This window comes from Anolis sagrei, chromosome 5 (assembly GCF_037176765.1).
Source record: "Anolis sagrei isolate rAnoSag1 chromosome 5, rAnoSag1.mat, whole genome shotgun sequence".
NCBI lineage: Eukaryota > Metazoa > Chordata > Lepidosauria > Squamata > Dactyloidae > Anolis > Anolis sagrei.
Window position 1 is genome coordinate 85,968,724 of NC_090025.1, and position 27,488 is coordinate 85,996,211.

The following is a 27,488-nucleotide window of genomic DNA, read 5'->3' on the forward strand; positions in this document are numbered from 1 at the left end:
GCTGGGGTGGGGCAAAGGACTCTTGTCTGCTGCAGGTAGGTGTGAATGTTTAGCTGATCACCTTCATTAGCATTTGAAGGCCTGCCTGAGCCTGGGAAAATCTGTTGCTGGGAGGTGTTAATCTGTGCCTGGTTTTTTCCTCTCTGTTGTTTAGCTGTTATAATTTTAGAGTTTTTTAATACTGGTAGCCAGATTTTGTTCATTTTCATGGTCTCTTCCTTTCTGTTGAAATTGTCCACATGCTTGTGGATTTCAATGGCTTCTCTGTGTAGTCTGACATGGTGGTTGTTGGTGTGGTCCAGCATTTCTGTGTTCTCAAATAATATGCTGTGTCCAGGTTGGTTCATCAGGTGCTCTGCTATGGCTGACTTCTCTGGTTGAAGTAGTCTGCAGTGCCTTTCATGTTCCTTGATGCGTGTTTGGGTGATGCTGCGTTTGATGGTCCCTATGTAGACTTGTCCACAGCTGCATGGTATACGGTAGACTCCTGCAGAGGTGAGAGGATCCCTCTTGTCCTTTGCTGAACGTAGCATTTGTTGGATTTTCTTGGTGGGTTTGTAGATTGTTTGTATGTTGTGTTTCCTCATCAGCTTCCCTATGCGGTCAGTGGTTCCCTTGATATATGGCAGGAACACTTTTCCTCTGGGTGGATCTTCATCTTTACTCTCGTGGCTTGTTCTTGGTCTTGCAGCTCTTCATAAATTAATTCCTATGCACACTGCACATATCTTATTTGTAGTGCAAAAAACACTTTAAACAATACAATAATTAAAATGAAGAACAATTTTAACAAATATAAACTATCTCTGATGAGATAGGATTGTTGTTGTTGTGTGCTTTCAAGTAATTTCAGACTTAGGCTGACTCTGAGCGAGGGCCAGGTAAATTACCTTGGAGGGCCGCATCCGGCCCCCGGGCCGTAGTTTGAGGACCCCTGTCTTAGATTGTATTGTTATCTTGTGTGTTGAGGCCTCGGCCTGTGTAAGCCACATCGAGTCCTCCGGGAGATGCTAGGGGGGTACAAATAAAGTTTAATAATAATTATCCAAAATTCTTGGGAGCAGATGCTTTCCATATTTTGGAATACTTGCCTGTACAGCAGGGGTGTCAAGCTTATTGTCATCGAGGGGCACATCAAGGTGTGACTGACATTATGTCAACAACAATCCAATCTCATCAGCCAAAAGCAGGCCCACACTTCCAATTCAAATACTAATACGTTTATATTTGTTAAAATTGTTCTTCATTTAATTATTGTATTATTATTATTATTATTATTATTAACTTTATTTGTACTCTGGTAGCATCTCCTGAAGGACTCGATGCGGCTTACAAAGGCCAAGGCTTCAAAACACAACATAACAATACAACACCTAAAGCAAATTAAAAACAGTTAAAGCAATATTAAACAACAAGCAATAAACAATACATCAAGACACTATAAAACTGGGCCGGGCCAGAGTAATGGGTACAGGATTAAAAGTGCTGATGTGACAGGTGATATGTAAGGATTATAGGGTAAGTGCAGTGTGCAGCAATCTTAGTTCTAATAAAGTGCTTCTGGGACTTGTTATTGGAGATTCCTATTCTGGAAAGGCACATCGGAACAGCCAGGTCTTCAAGTTCTTTCTAAAGACTGCCAATTTAGGGGCCTGTCTAAGATCTTTGGGGAGGGTGTTCCAGAGTCGGGGGCCACCACAGAAAAGGCCTTGTCTCACGTCCCCACCAAACGCGCCTGCGACGCAGGCGGAATCACGAGCAGGGCCTCTCCGGATGAACGAAGTGAGCGCGTGGGTTCATAAATGGAGATGCGGTCACGCAGGTAGGATGGTCCCAAACCATTTAGGGCTTTGTAGGTAAGCACCTGCACCTTAAATTGGGCTCGGAAAATAAACGGCAACCAGTGAAGCTCCTTGAACAGGAGGGTTGACCTCTCTCTGTAAGGAGCCCCAGTTAACATCCTGGCTGCTGCCCGTTGGACCAGTTGAAATTTCCGAGCCATTTTCAAGGGCAGCCCCACGTAGAGCGCATTACAGTAGTCCAATCTAGAGGTAACCAAGGCATGGACCACCCCAGCCAGATCAGCCTTCGCGAGGTACGGTCGCAGTTGGAGCACAAGTCTCAATTGTGCAAAAGCCCTCCCAGACACCGCCGACGCCTGAGCCTCAAGCGTAAGCGATGAATCCAAGAGGACTCCCAAAATGCGGACCTGTGGCTTCAGGGGGAGTGTATTGTATTATTTTAAAGTGTTTTTTGTACTACAAATAAGATATGTGCAGTGTGCATAGGAATTTATTCATGTTTTTTCCCCCAATTATAATCTGGCCTTCCAACAGTTTGAGGGACTGTGACCTGGCCCTCTGTTTAAAAAGATTTGAGGGCCCCTGAATTAAAGGACATCCACAGGGTTAAAAAGATTCAACAGATTGGTGACCAACTGTTCAGAAGTCACGTCAGCACATCCACGTAAAGTTTTCCCATTCAAACACCTTAAACTGTGTAACTTGGGCACATAGAAACAAAGTCTGCACTTAACTTTTTAAAAGCTCTTGCTTTGGAATTGAATGGTGTATGCGTCCAAAAAAATCCTATCTTCCTATATTAGTTATTCTGCATTTATCAGCAGAATTGAGAAGAATGCAAATCCTACTGGTAGAGGTTGCCCATCCTTTTTATAAGCCACTAGCCATCCCTTGCCACACATTGCTGTGGCCCAGTCTGGTGATGTGGCAAATAAAGTAATGAGAAAGTGTTGGTTTCTGATATATGTAATTTCTTTATGCTTGTGGATAAACAGTATTTCTTGCTGTTTCTTTGTCAGTGTTGATGTGGAGAGTGTCTGGTTTGCCTACTCTGGAATATGCAACATATAATTGTCCATCTTTAGGGGTCCCTTTCAAATCTGTGATACTATATCTGTGTGTGTGTGAATCATATCTATCTATATCTATGGCTGAATGGCTCTTTGTCAGGAGGGCTTTGATTATGTTTTCTTGCCCTGATGAAGGGATTTGGACTGGATGGCCCTAAATATGGGGGTTCTGTGTGGGAAGTTTGCCCCAATTCTGTCTTTGGCAGGGTTCAGCATGCACTTTGATTGTAGGTGAACTATAAATCCCAGAAACTACAACTCCCAAATGTCAAGGTCTATTTTCCTCAAACTCCATCTGTGTTCATATTTGGGCGCATTGAATATTCCTGCCAAGTTTGGTCCAGATCCATCATTGCTTGAGTCTACAGTGCTCTCTGGATGTAGGTGAACTACAACTCCCAGACTCAAGGTCAATGCCCATCAAACCCTTCTACTGCTTTCTGTCGGGTATGGGTGTTCTGTGTGCGAAGTTTGGTTCAATTCCATAATTGGTGGAGGTCAGAATGCTCTTTGATTGTAGGTGAACTATAAATCCCAGCAACTACAACTCCCAAATGACAAAATCAATTTTTTTTGAGTGATGGTCACTCGTTGGCCTAATAGGTGTATTGTTTCCAAATTTGGTGTCAATTCATCCAGTGGTTTTTGAGTTCTGTTAATCCCACAAACAAACATTATATTTTATTTATATAGATTAGAGAAGGTGACAAGTTCCTTTTCTCAGAACTGTCTTTAAAGGTCCTTTTGACTAGTATAAATCCTTATATTGGATTTACAAGTTAGTTACAATCAGGTAGTTTTTATTAGTTATTTAACGAACCTGCAGGAAGAAACATAAAAAAACCAAGCATTTCAAATCCAATACAATGAGGTGTTTTGAGAAGGTATTTAGCAACTATCAAACTAAGAAATCTCTAGGTGACATAAGAATTATCTGCAAGTATCTTTTAAAAAATCCATATGAGAAAGGATGAGAGAGAAGACTGGTATTTGCATAACTGATAAACTTGTACTAAATTTCATAGACTCTTTTTGGTTATCTCTTGCAGCCCTTACATTTTCAATAAATTTCTCCATTGATGTGGTCCAGTGTCTGTCTAACCCAGAGTTTATCAAACTGTGTTCCTTCAGATGTTTTAGACTTCAGCTCCCTCAATTCCTAACAGCTGGTAAGCAGGCAGGGATTTCTGGGAGATGAAGTCCAAAACACCTGGAGGAGCAAAGTTTGAAAAACACTGGTCTAACCACTGAGAAAGTGGCAAGTCTTAAAGACATCCTAATGATATGGATTAACTAAATGTGCTGCCAAACATAAATACGCAATCAAGTCTTTATGAGAAAGAGACTCATTTGTTTTATAGAACACAGCTCATAATTCTAATTGTTGGTAGTGAAAAAATAGACAGGCAAGCTGGAAAACAAGTGAGACGATTCACATTTGGTTTCCTACCATTTAGAAATTGTAGTAGATTTCCAGAAAACAAATTGTACTTTAAAAGCAGAATTGGCCCGAGTTAGTGCATGCTAGATATAGATATTCTACTCATTTATTTATTTTGGTTCTGAATCTGGAGTCACTTCTTTTATATTTAGATACATCTTCAGGTTAAGATTTGTATTGCTTTAAAAATAATACAGTTTCAGATGTTGTAAATCAAACAAGTTTTACTTTGAACCAGAACTAAAACAACAACAACAAAAAACCACTATATGCAGTTCAGAACCAAGCCCCTAAATTAAAGATCCAGCAATTTGACATAGTTGCCAAATTATCTATTTATTTATGTTTATTTACAGTATTTATATTCTGCCCTTCTCACCCCGCAGGGGACTCAGGGCGAATTACAATGTACATATACATGGCAAACATTCAATGCCATAGACACACAACATAGATACACAGACACACAGAGGCTACTTAACATTCCAGCTTTTGATGAGGGTATTCTGGCTACCAGGGGAGCTGTCGCTTCACCGGCCATTTGTGACACTGATGAAGTACTTCCTCATTCTTTGCATGCTTTTTGGAGATTTTTATGGTGTCTTAAATTAGTTAAATTAGCCTCCTTGCATTTGTTATTGTTGTTCATTCGTTCAGTCGTCTCCGACTCTTCGTGACCTCATGGACCAGCCCACGCCAGAGCTCCCTGTCGGCCGTCACCACCCCCAGCTCCTTCAAGGTCAGTCCAGTCACTTCAAGGATGCCATCCATCCATCTTGCCCTTGGTCGGCCCCTCTTCCTTTTGCCTTCCACTTTCCCCAGCATAATTGTCTTCTCTAGGCTTTGCTGTCTCCTCATGATGTGGCCAAAGTACTTCAACTTGCATTTGCGGTACCTAAATTTCCTACTTGACAGATGCAACTGTTTTTCGAGCTGCAAAGGTCGACAGCAAGCTACACAAATTGGTCAGAAGCTCACTCCGATCTGGGCTGGCTTTGAACTCATGACCTTTTGGTCAGTAGTGATCTTAATCCAGCTGACTCCCAGCCAGCTGTGCTACAGTCCCCAATCTACATTAGTCTTATGGTTGCCTTTAAAGAGCCTTTGGATCCATGGACAGAGAAGCCTTGGAGATAAAGGGCCAACTATAATTGTTTTACATAGTGGTTGGTGCTCTTTAACTTCCACCCAGTTTGGATCTCCAGATGTTATGGGACAATAGCTCCCATCCCTTTTGATGATCACTATGTAACACTATTTTTGTTCCTGAGTTATAAATGTAATTTCCTAATTGGTTCTATCATAAAAATATGTAAAAAGTTTATTAAACTGCAAAAACTTTGTTTTTTTGGTGGGACTTCCAGCAGCACATTTTGAGATTTTTTTAATGACACTCTCATAGAATCTCAGCATAGTTTTTGGCAGCCACAAAAACAAAGACTGTCCTTTTGTTGGATCTTTAAGCCATTTGTTTAATTGTAGTACTTGATGCAGCCTTTCCTCTTAGAAGTGCTATGGTGGAGTGCAACAAATTGTTTTCCATGTTTTTCTTAATTATGGGGTTTTGTCCAAATATAGTTTAAGGTGTCTTGTGTTTAGGACACAAGGATGTTAGCTCTTTCGTTGCCTTATTCGTCTTTTTTTTGAGCAAGTGAGACAATTCTCAAATTACTGGGGGAGGGGGTAATAATTATATTTTACGGTACAGAACATTGTGTTACCTCAAAGCATCTCCCTTGCAAAATGCAGAAAATAGTGATTTGATCATAGTCAAGTAAGCTTAAGTAGCCAGGTCTTATTCTCTAACCGCCAGTGCCATGCTAAATGACCTTAGTTGCCTCATTAAACCTGCTGCTAATTATCTGCTTTATAATGCTTGTCAGTTTTATTTCAAGTGATTGATATGTGTTGTGAGGACTTTTGAAATATAATTTTCAAATAGTGCAGAATAATTGAATGCATTAAATACAAATAGCAGCCTGTCATTTGGTTTAAGACTGAACACACATTTTCATTCTTGGTTCTAAATTTAGTATAACAATCTCAACACAAAAATACTGGCCCTGGTCTAACATTCGGTTATGTTTGTTTTTGAAATTAAACTCCTCTTAGCTGTTTTTACCACTAGTAAATAGAACTATGTATGTCTGAAAGTATGGGGCCCCCGGTGGCGCAGTGGGTTAAAGCACCGAGCTGATGAGCTTGTTGATCGAAAGGTCGCAGGTTCGATTCCGGGGAGCGGCGTGAGCTTCCGCTGTCAGCCCTAGCTTCTGCCAACCTAGCAGTTCGAAAACATGCAAATGTGAGTAGATCAATAGGTACCGCTCCGGCGGGAAGGTAACGGCGCTCCATGCAGTCATGCCGGCCACATGACCTTGGAGGTGTCTATGGACAACGCTGGCTCTTTGGCTTAGAAATGGAGATGAGCACCACACCCCAGAGTCAGACATGACTGGACTTAATGTCAGGGGACTACCTTTACCTTTACCTATGTCTGAAAGTATAGGCTGTCTTTACAGTGTGGTTATTTGTAGTTCATCAGTCCCTCGTGACAGATCTATTTTGGTGTTTAGTTTTTTCCTTTCTGGAAAAGTTTTTTATATTCACAGCAACCTTAGATTTATAGGAAGATGTTTTGTAGCTGCAAAACTGTGTTCCAAAAATAAATTTAGAGCTCAGGAGGTTTACATCCGACTCAGGAGGTTTACTCTGGGAATTGGGATTATGGGGTTTTCCAGATGCTGCTGGATTGTCTAACCAGCATAGACAATTTTAAGGAATCATGGGAGCTATAGTCAGAAACATATGAGAGCTGTCTGATTTCCACCCTGATTTAGGTCTTTACTTAGAATTTTTATTTTAGGGATTTAAAAAAGTTTTATTGGGGGATATAGGAAGTATGGTTAAAGAAGTGCTCTTTATTGATTGAATCATAGTGGGTGAAACATGATTAATGTGAAATATGAATAATTCATGGAAATGGATTTCAAGCAATATATAGTTGCATTGCATTGCATCCTAAAGGAATTATTTTTATATTAAAAGGACTATACCAAGAAGAAAACAATGGCAAAGGGATTTGAATGTTCCTTGGCCTTGGGCAAACCACAGTTGTATGCACTGACACATGAGACATAGTGCTGAATCTAACAATTGCCTTAAGTTGATGCAATTACTTATAGAAGTATTGTCGAAGGCTTTCATGGCCGGAATCACTGGGTTGTTGTAGGTTTTTTCCACCTATATGGCCATGTTCTAGAGGCATTTTCTCCTGACATTTTGCCTGCATTTATGGCAAGCATCCTCAGAGGTAGTGAGGTCTGTTGGAACAAGGAAAATGGGTTTATATATCTGTAAAATGACCAGGGTGGGTCAAAGGACTCTTGTCTGTTGGAGCTAGGTGTGAATGTTTCAACTAACTACCTTGATTAGCATTTGATGGCCTGGCAGTGCCTGGAGCAATCTTTTGTTGAGAGGTGATTAGATGTGCCTGATTGTTTCCCCTCTGTTGTTTTGCTGTTGTAATTTTAGAGTTTTTAAATACTGGTAGCCAGATTTTGTTCATTTTCATGGTTTCCTCCTTTCTGTTGAAATTGTCCGGATGCTTGTGAATTTCAATGGCTTCTCTGTGTAGTCTGACATGGTGATTGTGAGAGTGGTCCAGCATTTCTGTGTTCTCAAATAAAATGCTGTGTCCAGGTTGGTTCATCAGGTGCTCTGCTATGGCTGACTTCTCTGGTTGAAGTAGTCTGCAGTGCCTTTCATGTTCCTTGATTCGTGTTTGGGCGATGCTGCGTTTGATGGTCCCTATGTAGACTTGTCCACAGCTGCATGGTATACAGTAAACTCCTGCAGAGGTGAGAGGATCCCTCTTGTCCTTTGCTGAACATAGCATTTGTTGGATTTTCTTGGTGGGTTTGTAGATAGTTTGTATGTCATAAGCTTCCCTATGCGGTCAGTGGTTCCCTTGATGTATGGCAAGAACCCTTTTCCTCTGGGTGGATCTTCGTCTTTACTCTCATGGCTTGTTCTCGGTCTTGCAGCTCTTCTGATGTCTGAGGTGGAGTATCCATTGGCCTGTAGAGACCAGATGAGGTGGTTCAGTTCATCTTGAAGGAGGTGGGGTTTGCAGATTCTTTTTGCACAGTCTGCCAGGGCTTTAATGGTGCATCTTTTTTGACTTGGGTGACGGTTGGAGTTCTACTTACAGAAGGTTCCTCCCCCGACTTTTTTGAAAATCTTCTCTATAGATCATTCCATTTAGCAAGACCGGCACCATATTCATTGAATTGTAAGGGGGATGGGAAAGCCCACTTCTACTAGCTCAGTTGAGGATGTATTAATCTTGATCCAGCCCTCTGACTTGAATGGACACAAAAACAAATGGATACTTGATCATTAGTTTCAATAGTAATTTAAACCGTCTCTTTAGACATTCTTTACATAGTGTTAAATAACAGAATGGATACACTTGTAGCATGATTCTATTTGTATTTCCCCTGAATAGAGTCCCGTTATCTTAAGCGGAATTTAATTTCTTGTAAGTGCACCTTTTTAGTTTAATTAATCTTAGATTGTTGGTTTATTTGCTTGGGGAATGTGCAAGTGCAGGAATTAATCTATTAAATTCCTTGGCTGGGATCCCAATAACTACTTTAGGCAAGCTTAGTGGGATTTTAAAAAAATGCATAGAGGTCAGATATAATGTATTAGAAGTGATCAATAATATCTCTAAATTTCCAAATCAATTTGTGAAGACTTGTCATAGAATCATAGAATTGCTTGGATATTTCAAAACCAAAGCCATTCCCGGTGTTTGCCATTATTTAGATTATGGGAAGAGAAATAGGGGTATCTAATGAAATCCATAAATTTAACCTCTTGCTGGCCCTGCTAATTTAATGTCTCCTAGTGTCCACACTAGCTAATCCTCCATCCTCATGAGAGCATGAGTTGTTGTAGTTTTTTTCGGGCTATAAGTCCATGTTCTAGAGGCATTCTCTCCTAACGTTTCGCCTACATCTATGGCAAGCATCCTCAGAGGTAGTGACACCTCACTACCTCTGAGGATGCTTTCCATAGATGCAGGTGAAACATCAGGAGAGAATGCCTCTAGAACATGGACATATAGCCCGAAAAAACCTACAACAACCCAGTGATTCCGGCCATGAAAGCCTTCGACAATATCATGCGAGCATGCTCAACTCCACTTATATGTAAAAAAATTGTAAAACTGAGTGTAAAAAACCAGTGTAGAGCTGCAAGTGAAATTACTGTCCTCAAATACACAGTCACGCAGAAACATAATGGAGTGAACTGATCAGCAAAGTGATATTATCCCAGAATACAATATAGAGAATAAGGAGAAAAACTTCTCTCCCCACTTTTGCCTTCTAAAACAATAGTTTAGGTCAGGGTGCTCAAACTATGGCCTGGGGGCTGGATACGGCCCTCCAAAGTTATTTACCCGGCCCTCACTCAGGGTCAACCTAAGTGTGAAATGACTTGAAAGCACACAACAACAGCAACAACCCTATCTCAATAGCCAAAATCAGGCCCACACTTCCCACTGAAATACTAATATTTATTAAAATTGTTCTTCATTTTAATTATTATTATTTATTATTTAAGACTTTTATATCCCGATCTTCTCCACCTCCGTGGAGGGACTCAGACTGGCTCACAGCAAGGATTCAATGCAATAATACAATCTAAAAACATCATAAAACAACAAAAGATTACAATACATATAGAATGAAATGATAAATACGGTTCCCTATATGGTTCCGGCCCAGTGTATCTGTCCGAACGGATCTCCCTCTACGTCCCACTCTGGAGTCTTAAGATCTTCTGGGGAGGCCCTGCTCTCAACCCCGCCTCTGTCACAAGTGAGATTGGCGGGGACGAGGAGCAGGGCCTTCTCGGTGGTGGCCCCCCGCCTGTGGAATTCACTCCCCGGGGAAATTAGATCTGCAACAATGCTCCTATCCTTTAGGAAAAAACTAAAAACGTGGATCTGGAGCCTGGCATTTGGACAAGCGGGCAGATAAAGAAAGAACTTTTGACGATGACTAGGAATGATTAATGGATTAGACCTATGGAATTCTGGAAAACGAAACACTGAGCACGAGAATAGTATATATGATGTTTTATATTATGTTTTATATGATGTGTTATGTACTGGTTGTTTGATTGGTTTTAACTGTGATAACTGTTTTTAATTATGGTTTTGTATATTGTGTGTAATTTTTGTACAGGCATCGAATCGTGCCTTTTCTGTAAGCCGCCCTGAGTCCTCCTTCGGGGGTTGAGAAGGGCGAGGTAAAAGTACCTGAAATAAATAATAATAAATAAATAATAAATAAGCCAAATCGCCAAGATAAAATCATGTAGAAATACTCGAAATAGGTAAGGTAAAGGTAACGGTAGTCCCCTGACATTAAGTCCAGTCATGTCTGACTCTGGGGTGTGGTGCTCATCTCCATTTCTAAGCCGAAGAGCCAGCGTTGTCCGTAGACACCTCCAAGGTCATGTGGCCGGCATGACTGCATGGAGCGGCGTTACCTTCCCGCCGGAGCGGTACCTATTGCTCTACTCACATTTGCATGTTTTCAAACTGCTAGGTTGGCAGAAGCTAGGGCTGACAGCGGAAGCTCACGCCGCTCCCCGGAATCGAACCTGCGACCTTTCGATCAAATAAATAATACTCGAAATAAATACTCGAAATAAATAAATAATAAATAAAATGTCCAACTCAGTCCGTATGTGTGGTCGATAACTTTGTTTTGTAGCCGGCCTCAACCATTATTCTGGGATTGCTTCATTCCATAGCTAGGATTTTACTATTGTATTGTTTTAAAGTGTTTTTTACACTACAAATATAATATGTGCAGTGTGCATAGGAATTCATTCATTTTTTTTTAAATTATAATCCAGCCCTCCAATAGTTTGAGCGATTGTGACTTGGCCCTCTGTTTAAAAAGTTTGAGGACCCCTGGTTTAGGGGACCTGGTTTAGGTAAATGAAATATGTATTCTCTTAAAAATATTTAACTTCCTTGACATGGATAATAATCTATTTCTAGGTTCTTGTGGGTTTTTTCGGGCTATAGAGCCATGTTCTAGAGGCATTTCTCCTGACGTTTCGCCTGCATCTATGGCAAGCATCCTCAGAGGATGCTTGCCATAGATGCAGGCGAAACGTCAGGAGAAATGCCTCTAGAACATGGCTCTATAGCCCGAAAAAACCCACAAGAACCTAGTGATTCCAGCCATGAAAGCCTTCGACAATACAATAATCTATTTCAAATATCTGTTAGTGAGTTGTTATAGATATAGTTTGAAATGGATTTTAAGAGAAGCTCTTTAGTTTTGGAGAAGGTAAGAGGTAGTTTCTGTACAGGAGAATAAGGCAAGTGTGTTTTTGTCTGTGTATAAGAATAATAACTCTATAGAGGAGCGGGTTTATGTATTACAGGAATATAGCCGTTAGCAGCATTGCTTCTAGTCATAATAACAAAGCTGCAGTTGTGTAGACAAAATGCTGGCATTCATGGCTTTGCTGGCAGAGGCAAATGGAAAGAAATGGGAAGTCTTTATTTTTGTAGCCTTATGGATGAATGATTTTATGTACTGCAGTAGAGCTTTGTTATAGACAAGGACCTCTGTGTGTACATGTTACATAGTATTTTAAGAAAAAAAGTTCTTGTTAGACATCCTTCTTTATTTTTACATGGTTGCAAGGTAAGAGGAATAAGTGTGGGGGAAAATCCAAATTGTGGTTTTGAATGAGGTGGATGTGATTTGATATTATTTAGTACTGAGATCTTGCATATCACAGACAAGAGTATCATCACTCCACACATGCAGCTCTGTAACTCCTCTTCTCCCAGACACCTGCCAAACCCTTTATGGTCATTAAACCAATGTGTATGAGAAGGAACCAAGCAGCAGGTCTGTTAACCATTGCCTGCTTGCTTTTAGTAGGCTGTTTCCAACATCTTGCTCTGCTTGTTCCAGCAGAAGATAAAGACATCTCTTCTGCTGTTCTGGAGTTCTTGTCTCATTTTCCTCCACTCCTTATTTCTGTAAATTGCACAATGAAACATAATTCAAATAACCCAGATATACTGTGAAAGCACTCTACTCCATGAAAGATACAAATAAAGTCAGATTTCAGTGGTATAATTAAGGTTTATTAAAAGAAAATATGTGAGATAGAGGGAAACCCACCAATGGGAATATACACACCAAGGATATCAATTTTGAATCTACCGAGATGGTTTAAACTGAGATGTGCTTATTTACATATTTTCTTATGTAACACCTTACCTGGTCAGAATAGATTATTAAAGGACAAAAAGGGGGCTTTTGCCAGGTATTTTGTGCAGTTTTTAGTCAAAATGATTCTGACTGACAAATCTTTTGATCAGTTATTTATATAGACAGGAAGTGGATGAGAAAGAGGATGATGAGAGCAAACAACTTTCTAGACCGAAAACCTAGCAGGAAGGATGCTGGTTGTCCTGTCAGATTAGTTTTGCATTTAAGATGTTGTAGAATGGGATGCACTTGGATGATTAGGAACCCCAGTGGTGCAGTGGGTTAAACCCTTGTGCCGGCAGGACTGAAGACCGACAGGTTAGAAGTTTGAATCTGAGGAGAATGCAGATGAGCCCCACAGGATTTTTATTCCTGGGTTATAAATGTCATATTCTAATTGGTTCTATCATAAAACATGGAAATAACATGGAACACTCTGCAGCACTTTTTGTTACAGTTTTTGAATGGACATCTTATTGAATTCAACTAATTCAACCCCTGGTGGCACAATGGCCATATAGCCCAAAAAAACCTACAACAACCCAGTGAGTCTGGCCATGAAAGCCTTTGACAATACAATAGGTCAGTGGTTCGAATCCGAGGAGAGCGGGTTGAGCTCCCTCTGTCAGCTTCAGCTCCCCATGTGGGACATGAGAGAAGCCTCCCACAAGGATGGTAAAACATCAAAACTTCAAAACACCTGGGCAACATCCTTACAGATGGCTAATTCTCTCACACCAGAACAACTTGCTGTTTCTCAAATCTCTCCTGACACACACACACATGAGCAAAACTTGGATGATGTGACCTTAAAGAATGCTGTTCCCCATCTACTGTAGGGAATAGTAATTTAAAGATAATAATTGAGATCTGGGCCATAAAGCTGTTCTGAACAAGTAAGAATCTAAAGAAATAGACATATTAGTTTCTTCCAGCATAAAAAGGAGGAAGAGAGGGAGAAAAAGATTATGATAGCATCTTTAAGACCAACTAGACCAGGGGTCTTCAAACTTTTTAAACAGAGGGCCAGGTAACAGCCCCTCAAACTGTTGGAGGGCCGGATTATAATTTGGAAAAAAATATGAATGAATTCCTATGCACACTACACATATCTTATTTGAAGTGCAAAAAATACTTTAAAACAATACAATAATTAAAATGAAGAATAATTTTAACAAATATAAACTTATTAGCATTTCAATGAGAAGTGTGGGCCTGTTTTTGGCTGATGAGATAGGATTGTTGTTGTTGTTGTGTGCTTTCAAGTAGTTTCAGACTTAGGTTGACCCTGAGCAAGGGCCGGATAAATGACCTTGGAGGGCTGTATCTGGCCCCCGGGTCTTTGTTTGAGGACCCCTGACTTAAAGGATTGTGTGTACTATCAGAGATGTAGCTATGACTTGTAAAGTTCAATCCAATGGAAATTATCTGGCCCTCAGGTCTTCGTTTGAGGACCCCTGAACTAGACAAAACTAAAATGCCCCCAGTCGTGGTGTGCATTCTATAACATCTAAAAGGCTAATGAGTTGAACTATAGCTTTCACAACCATTTGGCTGACACTTTCAATAGTGACAAAGAAGGAAAAACTATATAGCGCTTTTCACTAGCTCCCTCGTACACTTGGGTCAGTGCGCAGGCAGATCAGCCATGTGGTTGTCAAATGCTACATAGGGCAGATCCAGAGTAATGTGGAGCAAGGGCCTCTTAATAAAGCCATGCCCTGTGTTCCACAAAACTAGAAGAAAGTCTGGATTCTGCCACAGAATTTGAACTTTCCACCTTTTATTTCGTGTAAAAAAGCATTGCATAAGAACTTTCCACCAAAAGTGTCTCTCTGCCATTCTGTGCTTCCTCAGGACACAGAATGACAGTCTCTTTTCCCCGCCACCTCTCTCCATGTCACTGCGACATGGCTCCTACCTGTCCTCCACTGTGCACCATGATATTGGCTGGTGCAATGAGGTGTGCTTGGAAGGAAAGGCGGAAGAGGGTGATTCTTTTTCTTCCCCTTCCCTCAGTGCTCCATTGTCTCAGCTAATGTCATGGCACACAGTGGCAGACACGTAGAACTCTTTCCATACAAGAGATTGCTGTGACATGAAGTGTGATTGGGTGGACGGTTAAGGTAGCCACCAGTTGCATCTAACCACACCATCAATTACTGAGGGACTCATGTCTGTATCATACCCAGGACCCATTATAGATCTGCCACTTGACCAGTTTTTAAGTGACAGCTTTTAGCAATTGTTTTATTCCTTCTACACTCCCAATCTAAATAAGAAATGATACGACTATGGTTCCAACTGATATTTACACCTTCTTAAATTAGGAGGCATTCATCAGGATTCTGTGTTCAGATACTTCATAGTTCATGTGCTGTTTCAGAATGAAATGAACATTAGTTCAAAAACATCATCTGAAGTAGTCAGTCTCCTTTAGTCAACAAGCAGTTCTAGGCAGCTGTTAAGTGCAGTCAGTGACCATTAAGGGGAAAATATTACTCTTCCAAATATAGCAAATATATTTTTAAGTGATGATTTAATGCATTTGGCTTCTTAATGTGAAGCAGTTGGATTTCATTTTTAAAAATAAAAATATTATACAATCTCACCAGTAAATAGTCTTTTTGGTCTAAAAATAGAAATAATGTTACTGCTACAGGAGAAATGAGAATGACTCTGAAAATGAGCACAGGGCTCCCTCCCAAGTTTTTTATGCAGATATTTATAGTAAAGGTAAAGATTTCCCCTTGACATTAAATCTAGTCATGTCTGACTTGGGGGGTGGTGGTGGTGGTGGTGGTGTTGGTGCTCATCTCAATTTTTAAGCCGAAGAGCTGGTGTTGTCCAAAGATGCCTCCAAGGTCATGTGGCCGGCATGACTGCATGGAAAAGTGTTATCTTCCTACCTATTGATCTACTCACATTTGCATGTTTTCAAACAGCTAGCTTGACAGAAGCTGAGGCTAACAGTGGGAGCTCACGCCACTCCCTGGATTCAAACCACCAACCTTTTGATCAGCAAGTTCAGCAGCTCAGTGGTTTAACTCGCTGCACCACTGGGGGTGCTGCAGATATTTATAGAACATAATTTATTCCAAATCTGGATGTCTATAATTTAGCTTGACATTACTAAAACATTTGTCGAACCAAGAGCATAAAAATTTAAATTATAAATTATTTTTCAGACTTACCTATGGGTTATTTTAACTACTCTTGCCATATGGAATTTCAATAAATACTATTATGTTTTAACAAAGATATCAATGTTTTAATGCTGATTTGTTTTTTTAAGTAAGCATTTTGGAGAATAAATAGTTTCCAAAGATGAAGAACACATTTATGATAGCCTCAGTTATCATGTGGACAGTGAACCACATGAAATGTCTTGAGAACTTAATGTATCTATTCAGTAATTGTACTTGAGGATAAGATTGTAAACAATGAATTCAAACAATGTAAACAATGAATTCAAAGGAACATTAAGTGTAGAGAGTTACGTTATTAACATTATTCATTCACAGAATTGTAGTTGATAAACATCTTGAACTAGGTATGCCGGTTAACATGTAGTGTGATAAGAATCCATTATGTTTAGTCATAACTAATGATAGGATTGGAACATCCTAATTGTTTGCAACACTGTTCTCCAGTTTCCCTCTGAAGTTTCTTTTCACAGCAGACGTTGTTGAGGTCAGTGTCACAGTGCCCTGTTCCCTCACTGGTTTTTAAATATTACTGTTTCTGTTGTTGGATTATGTTCCATTTATTTTCTTGCATTGAAACCAGCTAGTTTCTCCTGCAGAGAATTCAGAACAACATTGGTAACTCAGGGTCACATATATCATTTCAGCAGATGTATATGCATAACATTGCTGGATCTTATAATAGTATTGGTAGAGTAGCTTTGAGGGTATTTGGTTTTTTTAACAGAGCTTAAACTACTACTCATCAACAGCCTTCTGATGCTGTTGATGAGTAGTAGTTTAAGGTTCGCCAGTGTTCAGTTACTTTGACCATAAGAAAATATCATTGACCAGGATGACTATACTCATTGATTATATTTCTGAGTGACTTAAACTTGGATATGTTATTTTCTATTTCTTTTTACTTGGAAATTATTTTTGTTACCAGTCTAGCCTTGCAAGTCTCTTCGCTCCCATAACAATTGGGTGAATATTTAAATTTGAGAAATGTTTGGTATTATCTTGTACACTAATTTAAGTACCTGGCAATGCCCGGGTTAGGTAATTTGTAATGATAAATATTATAAGTAATCATTGGATTTTTAATTTTTTAATGAATGGTTCTATTTGAAAATGCATAAGAATGTGAGTAAATTACAACTCCCCTCATCACCTGCCATTGCCCCCAAACAGCACCAGTAGTTAAAGTTGGTCATGATGAGTATGTGTGCCAAGTTTGGTCAATATCAATTGTTGGTGGCGTTCACAGTACTCTCGGGATGTGAAGTGAACTGCAACTCCCAATATCCTGAGTCACTAGTCCTCAAACCCTTCCAGTATGTAAAGTTGGTTATGGTGGAGATGAGTGCCAAGTAAGTCAAAGTTGATGTAAGTCAAAGGACTCTCTAGATGCAAGGTGAATTGCAACTCTCATCATCCCTGCTCAATACCCCCCAAAACCCACCAGTATTTCTTGTTAGTTATGGCAGGTCTGTGAGTCTAGTTTAGTCCAGATCCATTGGTGGTGAGATTCACAATCCTCTTTGGATGTGGTTGGACTGCAATTTCCATCATTCTCTGTCAGTCACCCCAACTCTGTCTGTATTTAAAGATGGTCATGTTGGACATGTGTGCCAAGTTTGGTCCAGATTGATCGTCGGTGTGGCTCACAGTGCACTCTGGTACTTCTCCAAGATGCAGGATGAACTGCAATTCCCATCATCCAGGGTCAACCCCCCCCCCCAGCCCCTTCGGATTTTCTGTTTTTTTATGTTGGGTATGTGTGCCAAGTTTTGCCCAGATCAATGGGGTTCACAGTGTTCTCTGGAAGTTTTTACTTTATGAGGGTTGAGCTGCAATTCCCACATCCTGCATCAACCCCTGCTCATTATTATTGTATTACTGTTTACTGAGAGTGATTTTTTTTCTGCTGAAAATAAAAAAAATGAAAAAAGGGATGGTGAGGTGCTTTATATTAAACTATGAATAAAATGCTCAAAACAAGTTCTCAATATTGCTTACAGTTTTTTGTCCTTCAAGATCCAGTAAGCCTTTATTGGCATATACATAGCAAAGAGGTATAAAATACAGTACAAATCATGGAAAAAGGAACTTCACATTTGCTACACATTCAGTTTACAGACTTCATTCAGGAATCTTGCCACTGAAAGGCAACAGTTAAAATCTTGACAATTTAAAAGCATAATTACTTTGTCTGAGTCACTATAGTTTTTCAAGGAATCTATAACGTGTGGTAGTAAGCTAAATCTTGGTTCCTGGTAAAGTGGGCAGTGCAAAAAAATACGCGGGATGGAATCCATCTGTCCTGTGCTACAGGGACAAAGCCTCTTATTGCTCGGTAGACCGTTGAGTCTTCCTCTATGGAGCAGAGATTTATTTATTTATCGTGTCATCAGCAACCATACCATTGTATTACATTTCTAACAGAACAAAACAAACAAACAGATAAAAAAACCCCACAAATTTTGCAAACTTGGTAGTTGATTAAATGTCTGTATCTGGCCAGTATCTGGCCACTTGGAGTGCCTCTGGTGTTGCTGCAAGAAGGTCCTCCATTGTGCATGTGGCAGGGCTCAGGTTGCATTGCAGCAGGTGGTCTGTGGTCTGCTCTTCTCCGCACTCGCATGTCGTGGATTCCACTTTGTAGCCCCATTTCTTGAGGTTGGATCTGCATCTCGTGGTGCCAGAGCGCAGTCTGTTCAGCGCCTTCCAAGTCGCCCAGTCTTCTGTGTGCCCAGGGGAGAATCTCTCATCTGGTATCACCCACGGATTGAGGTGCTGGGTTTGTGCCTGCCACTTTTGGGCTCTCGCTTGCTGGGGTGTTCCAGCGAGTGTCTCTGTAAATCTTAGAAATCTATTTCTTGATTTAATTCATTGATGTTCTGACTGATACCCAAACAAGGGATGAGCTGGAGATGTCTCTGCCTTGGTCCTTTCACTATTGGCTGCTACTTCCCGGCGGATGTCAGGTGGTGCAATACCGGCTAAGCAGTGTAGTTTCTCCAGTGGTGTAGGGCGCAGACACCCTGTGATAACGCGGCATGTCTCATTAAGAGCCACATCCACTGTTTTAGTGTGGTGAGATGTGTTCCACACTGTGCATGCATACTCAGCAGCAGAGTAGCATAGCGCAAGGGCAGATGTCTTCACTGTGTCTGATTGTGATCCCCAGGTTGTGCCAGTCAGCTTTCGTATGATATTGTTTTTAGCGCCCACTTTTTGCTTGATGTTCAGGCAGTGCTTCTTGTAGGTCAGAGCATGGTCCAGAGTGACTCCCAGGTATTTGGGTGCGCTGCAATGCTCCAGTGGGATTCCTTCCCAGGTAATCCTCAGAGCTCGGGATACTTGTCTGTTCTTAAGGTGAAAGGCACATGTCTGTGTTTTAGATGGGTTAGGGATCAGTTGGTTTCCCCTCTAATAGGCAGTAAGAGCACCTAGAGCAGTGGTTCTCAACCTGGGGTCCCCAGATGTTTTTGGCCTACAATTCCCAGAAATCCCAGCCAGTTTAGCAGCTGTTAGGATTTCTGGGAGTTGAAGGCCAAAAACATCTGGGGACCCCAGGTTGAGAACCACTGACCTAGAGCTTCAGAGAGCTTCTGTTCAACCATCTCAAAACTCCTTGCTTGAGCGGTAATGGAGCGGAGATGGCATAATATTAAATCTAGCCAGCATGCAGGCTCCTGTAAGAGGGGTTAGTGAACACTGCTATGTAAAATGCTGGGTTTCCCCTGTATGAATGGAATTGCCGTGTTCACAGATGAACAGGATTTATTGGCCAAGCTCAACAATTGGTTATAGTCCCTTTCTAGCAACCTCTTTTTAATAAGGGTAAAGATCTTGGTGAAAGTTAGCAGGTTCAGGAAGTCACTATCATAGCCCAATTCCCTGATCTTTGCTAGAACTGTTGAGCACCATTTGGAGTGGTGGAGTTCGCTCAAGGTGAGTTGGGTCAGAGAGTTACTGGGACTTTTGTAGTAGATAGATAACCAAAATTTAATGATGTTTAGCCAGATAGTGGCTTCTATAGAGTATTGTCCAGATTCTAGACATAGAACTGCATACGGGACACAGTTTGGGACACCAAATAATTTGTGGAGGAATTTTGAGTGGAAAGATCTGATGGCACTGATACCAGGGGTTAGCCAAATGGGTGCTCCATACAGTAGTTGTGACATCACCTTTTCTTGGAAGACTTGCAGAGCTGGGAGGATATATTGGTTGCCCCTGGAGTGTAAAAACCTCCTGGTAGCACTGCCGCTTGATTGGGCCGGGCCCGTGTATATTTTAAGTGAGTGGACCATGACAGGTTGTTACTGAACCAAAGTCCTAGGTATCTGAAATGTTTTACTTGCTTGATATAGTGGCCCTTTATCTTCCGGACTTGTTTTTTTATTGCTTTTCCCAAAAACCAGGATCTTGGTTTTATCATAATTCACCTGCAGTTCATTCGTCTCACAGAAATCAACAAATTTGTGCGAGAGTCTTTTTAAACCCACATGGGAGAGGGATAGTAGGGCGGCATCATCCACAAATAGTAAGAGGGGAACATGCTTTGGGCCAATATTGGGTTTTTCTTGATTTTTTTGCTAATCATTTTGTTTGTTTCTGTCGCCACTTTTTTCCAGAGTTCTTTAACTATGTTGCAAGTCCACCATACTTGGAAAAAAGACCCCTTCACCTTCTTGCATCTCCAGCAAACCCCTCGTCCTGTTTTCTCTATTTTAGCTAGTAACTCTGGAGTTATGTAGGTTCTGTAAAACATTTTAAACATATTTTCTCTAATTGAGCTGGCCATTGAAAATCTAAACCCCTTTTTCCAAAGATGTTCCCACTCTTCCAAATCAAGGCTTTGGGCCAGTCTTGGGACTATGCCCAGCTACTTGGACCAGGGCTATAGGGAGATCATACAAGAAGTTGTTGAAGAGGAATGGGGCTAATACGCACCCTTGTTTGACTCCCTTTTGGACCAGGATCAGGTTCGACAGGAATCCCCTGTGGTCTTTTACCTGGCATAGATTTTGGTTATGCAATTTCTTAATCAAAAAGAGAAGTCTTGGGTCTATATTAAGGGCTGCTAGTTTCTAAATTTACCTAGCACCTAAAGTTGGAAATAATATTTCAAAGCTTGCGGAATACAAATAATCTTTAGATATTATTTCTGGATTGTGCCAAGCATGTCTGTCCTTCAGCATTAATCACAAGGCTTTTGCCAAGACCAACTCTTACTAATTTTCTTCTTGACTGCTTCATATTACTCCATTCATGCTTGGAAATATTCATTCCCAAATCAAGAGATAAATCAATGTGTTGAAAGGGCTTAACCGTCTGGACAAATTGTCTGTTTTTATGCAACAATTAAGATGTTAAAAAGGAAAGGTCAGAAATAAAGCAATCTGCTGTTAGCTTAAAGCTCAGCAAATGAAACAGACAAGTTTCATGTAGCAAAATGGTATTTTCTCTCTTCCAATACCACCGACCTTTCTTGCTCTGTCTTTCCTGATGTTGCTGACTGAACTTTTCAGAGATGTGAGTGAGGGCCATACTAGGTGGGACATTACTTGTTTACATGCACTTTATATGCTTCTTTTGATAGCTAAGTAGTACCTGCGAAGAACTCTTCCTCACTGCCATATATTGATAAGCATATAATAGGCTTTCAGTAGTAGTCAAAAACTAGGAGCTTTTCTGTGTTGATGAAGAAGTGGCTTGCCAAATAAGAAATGGATTACATAACTTGGCATCCACAGTGGAAATCTAGTTAGCTGTCCTCATAGGTGTTGTTTGTTTATGGTATGGTAGGGTACTGAAATGTAACACCACAGTAAAATACTTCTTTGAGTTGTCTTTAAGTGCTTAATATTGAAGGCATTGTGGTAAATAGTGATGCATTATACAAATATTTTGATGATAAACATGGTCTCGAGATAATTGGCCTTTGCAGGGCTGTTTACCAGTCTGTGCTGCTCATAGTAGTTTACCTTTTTAAAAGCAAAACAAATTAAAACAACCTGTGAAATTGTTTCTATACCACTGTTTGGATGTAGCACTTTGGTAACTTAAAAATTAGATTTCTCTTGTACTTGTTAATCGCCTACTGTATAGGGAGTATTTATTTATTTATCATGTCATGTCATCAGCAACCATACCATTGTATTACATTTCTAACAGAACAAAACAAACAGATAAAAAAACCCACAGATTTTGCAAACTTGGTAGTTGATTAAGTGTCCTTTGAACAGTATCTGGCCACTTGGAGTCCCTCTGGTGTTGCCGGAAGAAGGTCCTCCATTGTGCATGTGGCAGGGCTCAGGTTGCATTGCAGTAGGTGGTCAGTGGTTTGCTCTTCTCCGCACTCGCATGTCGTGGATTCAAATTTGTAGCCCCATTTCTTAAGATTGGCCCTGCATCTCGTGGTGCCAGAGCGCAGTCTGTTCCGCGCCTTCCAAGTCGCCCAGTCTTCTGTGTACCCAGCGGGGAGTCTTTCATCTGGTATCACCCATAAATTGAGGTGCTGGGTTTGAGCCTGCCACTTTTGGATTCTCGCTTGCTGAGGTGTTCCAGCGAGTGTCTCTGTAGATCTAAGAAAACTATTTCTTGATTTAAATCGTTGACGTGCTGGCTGATACCCAAACGGGATGAGCTGGAGATGTGTTTTAGGGGTAATTTCATATCTTATACAGGTGGGCTTTGTCACTCTTTCTATTTTAAGTGAGAAACTAAAATTTATTCATGCCATTATATTGAAAAGAATGCCCATGCAACATTTATTTAAAGTAGTTGTAATGAAATTCTTTAAATGTGGTGTTTTTCAGCCCTAGCTTTCTTCCAGACAAATGTTCTAATTCATTGTTGTAGTGCAGTATAACCCATAATTTGATATTCTGAATATTTATCAGTTATTGTGTATATGTAAAAGACATGTAAATGGTGATAGGTCTGTGATATAGGTAGCAGGAAGAGGCTAGAATGTAGTTGTTCTTCTTCTGTCAAGAGCTCTTGAAAAGCCTTTCAAAACACTACCGATTCTGTTCGTCCGTGCCTTACCAAGCATCTAGCCCAGTAAAGGAAGTATGGTGTATTGTCTCCACCATGCAGTGATAATACCAAATCAAGCAAAAATACCTGATAAGACTTGATTCCACTCAGGCATGTAGCCAGGGGGGGGGCTCGGGGGGCTTCAGCCCCCCCAAAAATTTTCATGGTGGTTCGCGAAAAGGCCTTATTGGTGCATTATTTAAACTTATGTTTATTCATATCATGATCTGATCACCATACTCAATATATCCCATATACATGGGGGTATTGGGGTAATGATACAAAAGGTTTGCTAGGCTAGACCCTCTTTCACTCAGACTCAGCCCCCCCCGAAACTCAGCCCCCCCCGAAACCCCCCCCCTGAAAAAAAATTTAGCCCCCCCCGAAACGAAATCCTGGCTACGGGCCTGATTCCACTCTATCTATATCATGGGTCCTCAAACTATGGCCCGGGAGCCGGATGCAGCCCTCCAAGGTCATTTACCCGGCCCTCACTCAGGGTCAACCTAAGTCTGAAACGACTTGAAGCACACAACAACAACAACAACAATCTTATCTCATCAGCCAAAAGCAGGCCCATACTTCCCATTGAAATACTAATAATTTTATATTTGTTGAAATTGTTCTTCATTTTAATTATTGTATTGTTTTTAAGTGTTATTTGCACTACAAAAAAGATATGTGCAGTGTGCATAGGAATTCATTCATGTTTTTTTCAAATTATAATCCGGCCCTCCAACAGTTTGAGAGACTGTGATCTGGCCCTCTGTTTAAAAAGTTTGAGGACCCTTGATCTATATAGTATGTTAAATAAAACACTTAAAACAATACAGTAAAAATATGATAAAACTGAATATATACATCATGTTTCCTTATCACCTGTACAATTTATCCCATCACGCAATGGCAGCAAGTGAGAAACAGAGAGAGGAAAAGAGAGAGAGAGAGAGAGAGAGAGAGAGAGAGAGATATTGAGATTTAGGGGTGGGGGAGAGACAACAGTACTTTGTTCCCTTTTTTACACACCTGGAATTGCATTCAGTTTTCTTAAGAACTTTACTGTTGGAAGCCAGAATTGGGGGGGAAAATAAATTGTAGATGCATTTGCGAGAATCCTTCCTACAAATTATAATCAGAGAAATGTTAAATGATCCAATTTAACAATCTAACAAATACCAATATTAAAACAGAGAGGAGATCCTCAATCTTAATATGTTTATAGACCTATTACACTACTTAATCAAGATAAAAAATATTCACTTCAGTTAATGTCCAAATAATGTTGTGCATCCAGTATCAAATCTTAAGGGACTTATTTGTAACTGTATTTCCCAGGTATTCTCCTGGGAAGAATGTTAGCCAATTCTATAAGAAGTTTTTAAAGATATTATTTATGAAAGTCAATATAAGAAAAATCCAGAAGTATAAATATAAATAAAAACTATTCAAAACATTGCTGGAGAGGATGTCAAGAATCAGGAACATATATATGTATGTGGTGGCAATGTAAATATGTAAATAGTTTTTGGGGGAAAGTATTTAGAGAAATAGAAGATATAATGAAGATTAAAATAGAAAGAAGTCCTAGTATAGCTTTATTGTCATTATATAATAATAAACAATTGAAAAAAGAGGATAAAGAAGCGATAACAAATTTATTAACAATAGCAAGATTGCTTATAGCAAGGAACTGGAAAAAAGAAACAAATATACAAATAGAGGAGTGGTACAAGGAAGTATGGAAATTGGCAATAAATGATAAGCTGACATGTATATTAAAAGTTAAATGAGGTATATGGAAACGAAGTAATTTTGATGATGTATGGAGAAAATTTATTGAAAAAGGATTAAAAAATAAAGAAGGAAAGTTACCTCCAGAAGAAAAATTGAAATTTTGGACAGATGATATGCAAAAGCTGTGGCTTGGGAGGGGGGAGCACAACGGTGAGGGATAGATAATATGTATAAGCAGAAAAATAATGGTAGATTGTATTGAATAATATGTATCTTCTGCTGTAAAACAATTTATAACAAATGTATTAAACCATGATAAAATAATAAAAATATTAAAAAAAGAAAGATCCAGAAGTAATAATATGTGTAAAATTGTCCCCTTTTTTACAGCATAAAATGACGACTGCATAAATGCCACAGAATAAATGGCGTCGAAAGTAACAGATGCTATAGTATGGTACCAAAAGAAGGTAAGATGTTTTAAGATAAATAATTCAAATATTCTCTGCCTAAGAATACCATATGAAATTTACAGTGTTGTCAGAAATCAGAAGGTGACTTAAAGGCACACACATACACAGAGAACATGGCATTAAGTTTAATCTGGTTAATTCGGTAGGGCTACATTTAATTCTTCAGAGTTCTTGCTTACCACTTCCTCTTTATGCTTGTACTCTGACACCCCCCCCCCCTCCAGTTCGGATATTTCCTCCCACGCTCCCACAAGGTTTCCTCTTATAACTTTGTAACAAGAGGAGGACACTGCCTGAATCTCTGTCACGTCGAAGAGAGGGCAAGCTTGTTTTATGTTGCTCTTGAGATTAGGGGCCCTTCCACACAGTCATTATAACCCAGAATATCAAGGCTGAAAGTCCCACAATATCTGCTTTGAACTGGGTTATACATTGCCATATATTCCAGTTTAAAGCAGATAATGTGGTATTTTATTCAGCTGTGTGGAAGCGTTCTGGAACATAAAGCCACAGATCCAAATTGCAGGAAAAAACATTCCATCTAAACTTTAGAAAAAACTTTGGGTGGTACAAATTTTTCAGCAGTGGAATATTTTGCCTCAGACTGTGATGGAGTCAACTTCTTTGGAGGTTTTTCAGCAGAGTCTGGATCACCATCCATTGGGAGTGCTTTGATTGTGTGTTCCTACATTGCAGGGGATTGGACTGCATCGCTCTTGTGTTTTCCCCCCAACTATGATTCTATGATGTACTATATGCATAACAGTTAGTGTGGACTGAGCATTGAACTATGTCCCTGAAGACCAGAGTTCAAATCACCACTAGGCCATGAAAACCTACTTTGTGATCTTGGGCAAGATACTCTCTCTCACCATCACAAGAAGGCAAAATGTGATATACTGTTCAGTTTCTTTGCTTATCTATATATATAAAAATGCTCTGTGCATAATGAGTACCTTAAAAATAAAAGAACCAAGGAACGAAATCACACCAATTTTGGCAACAAAACATCTCACAACACAAGGAGTGACCATCACTCAAAAAACTATGATTTTGTCATTTGGTAGTTGTAGTTGCTGGGCTTTAGAGTTCACCTACGATCAAAGACCATTCTGAATTCCATCAACGATGGAATTGAACCGAATTTGGCACACAGGACTCCCATGACCAACAGAAAATACTGGAAGGATTTGGTGGGCATTGACCTTGAGTTTGGGAGTTGTAGTTCACCTACATTCAGAGAGCACTGTGGACTCAAACAATGATGGATCTAGACGAAACTTGGCACAAGCACTCAATACGCCCAAATATGAACACAGATGGAGTTTGGGGGAAATAGACCTTGACATTTGGGAGTTGTAGTCACTGGGATTCACAGTTCACCTACAATCAAAGAGCATTCTGAACCCCACGAACGATAGAATCAGGGCAAACTTCCCACACTGAACCCCCATGACCAACAGAAAATACTTAAGGCCATCCAATCCAACTCCCTTCATCGGGGCAAGAAAACATAATCAAAGCCCTCCTGACAAAGAGCCATAGATAGATATAGATAGATATATAGATATGATATGATTCACACACACAGAGAGATATAGTATCATAGATTTGAAAGGAACCCTTAAAGAAGGACAATGATATGTTGCATGTTCCAAGGTGGGCAAACCAGACACTCTCCACATCAACACTGACAAAGAATCAGCAAGAAATACTGTTTACCCACAAGCATAAAGAAATTAAATATATTAGAAACCAACACTTTCTCATTACTTTATTTTCCAGATCAACAGACTGGGCCACAGCAACGCATGGCAGGGGAAAGCTAGTAATCTCTAAAAAAGCGTTTTCCATTTTAAGGAATTTAAATAGTGGTTTCTGTGAAAAATGGGAATACCGAGTACTTTAATTATTTATTTAAAACTTTTATATCCCGATCTTCTCACCTCCATAGAGGGACTCAGACCAGCTTACAGCAGGGATTCAATGCTACTAATACAAGTTAAAACATCATACAACAATACAAGATTAAAATACATATATACCAAATTGCCAAGGTAAAATCATGTTCAGTCTGCATATGTGGTCAAATCTATATATAGGTTCAGCTTCCTTTATTTGAAAGAATACAAAATCTGAAGTGTTTCACATGGCTGATTGAGAGAGTGATACCTTTCCTATCTCAAATGTGTTAAATGCATACAATTATTAGAAATAGTGTGTATAAAATTATCTCTAGGCTAAGTGTATAAGATATGTATGAAACATAAATGAATTTTGTGTTTAGACTTGGGTCGCATCTCCAAAATATCTCATCAGTAAAGTGGATCCTTGGTCTGGTTCCAGGCTACCACTCCTCACATAAGAGTGGCATAGTAAAATTATAAAGAGTGGCCTTAAATAATG

At 39.9% G+C, this 27,488-nt stretch overlaps 1 protein-coding gene across 1 annotated transcript in view; it reads left to right on the top strand.

The window, feature by feature from the left end:
- PHTF2 (putative homeodomain transcription factor 2) overlaps positions 1-27,488 on the top strand; it is a 98,881-nt gene that overhangs the window by 1,884 nt on the left and 69,509 nt on the right. Inside the window, exon 2 of the mRNA XM_060778310.2 lies at positions 25,000-25,079. Within this exon, the coding sequence (XP_060634293.2) occupies positions 25,035-25,079 (45 nt within the window). The 5' untranslated portion in view covers positions 25,000-25,034. The remainder of the gene's footprint in view (positions 1-24,999; positions 25,080-27,488) is intronic.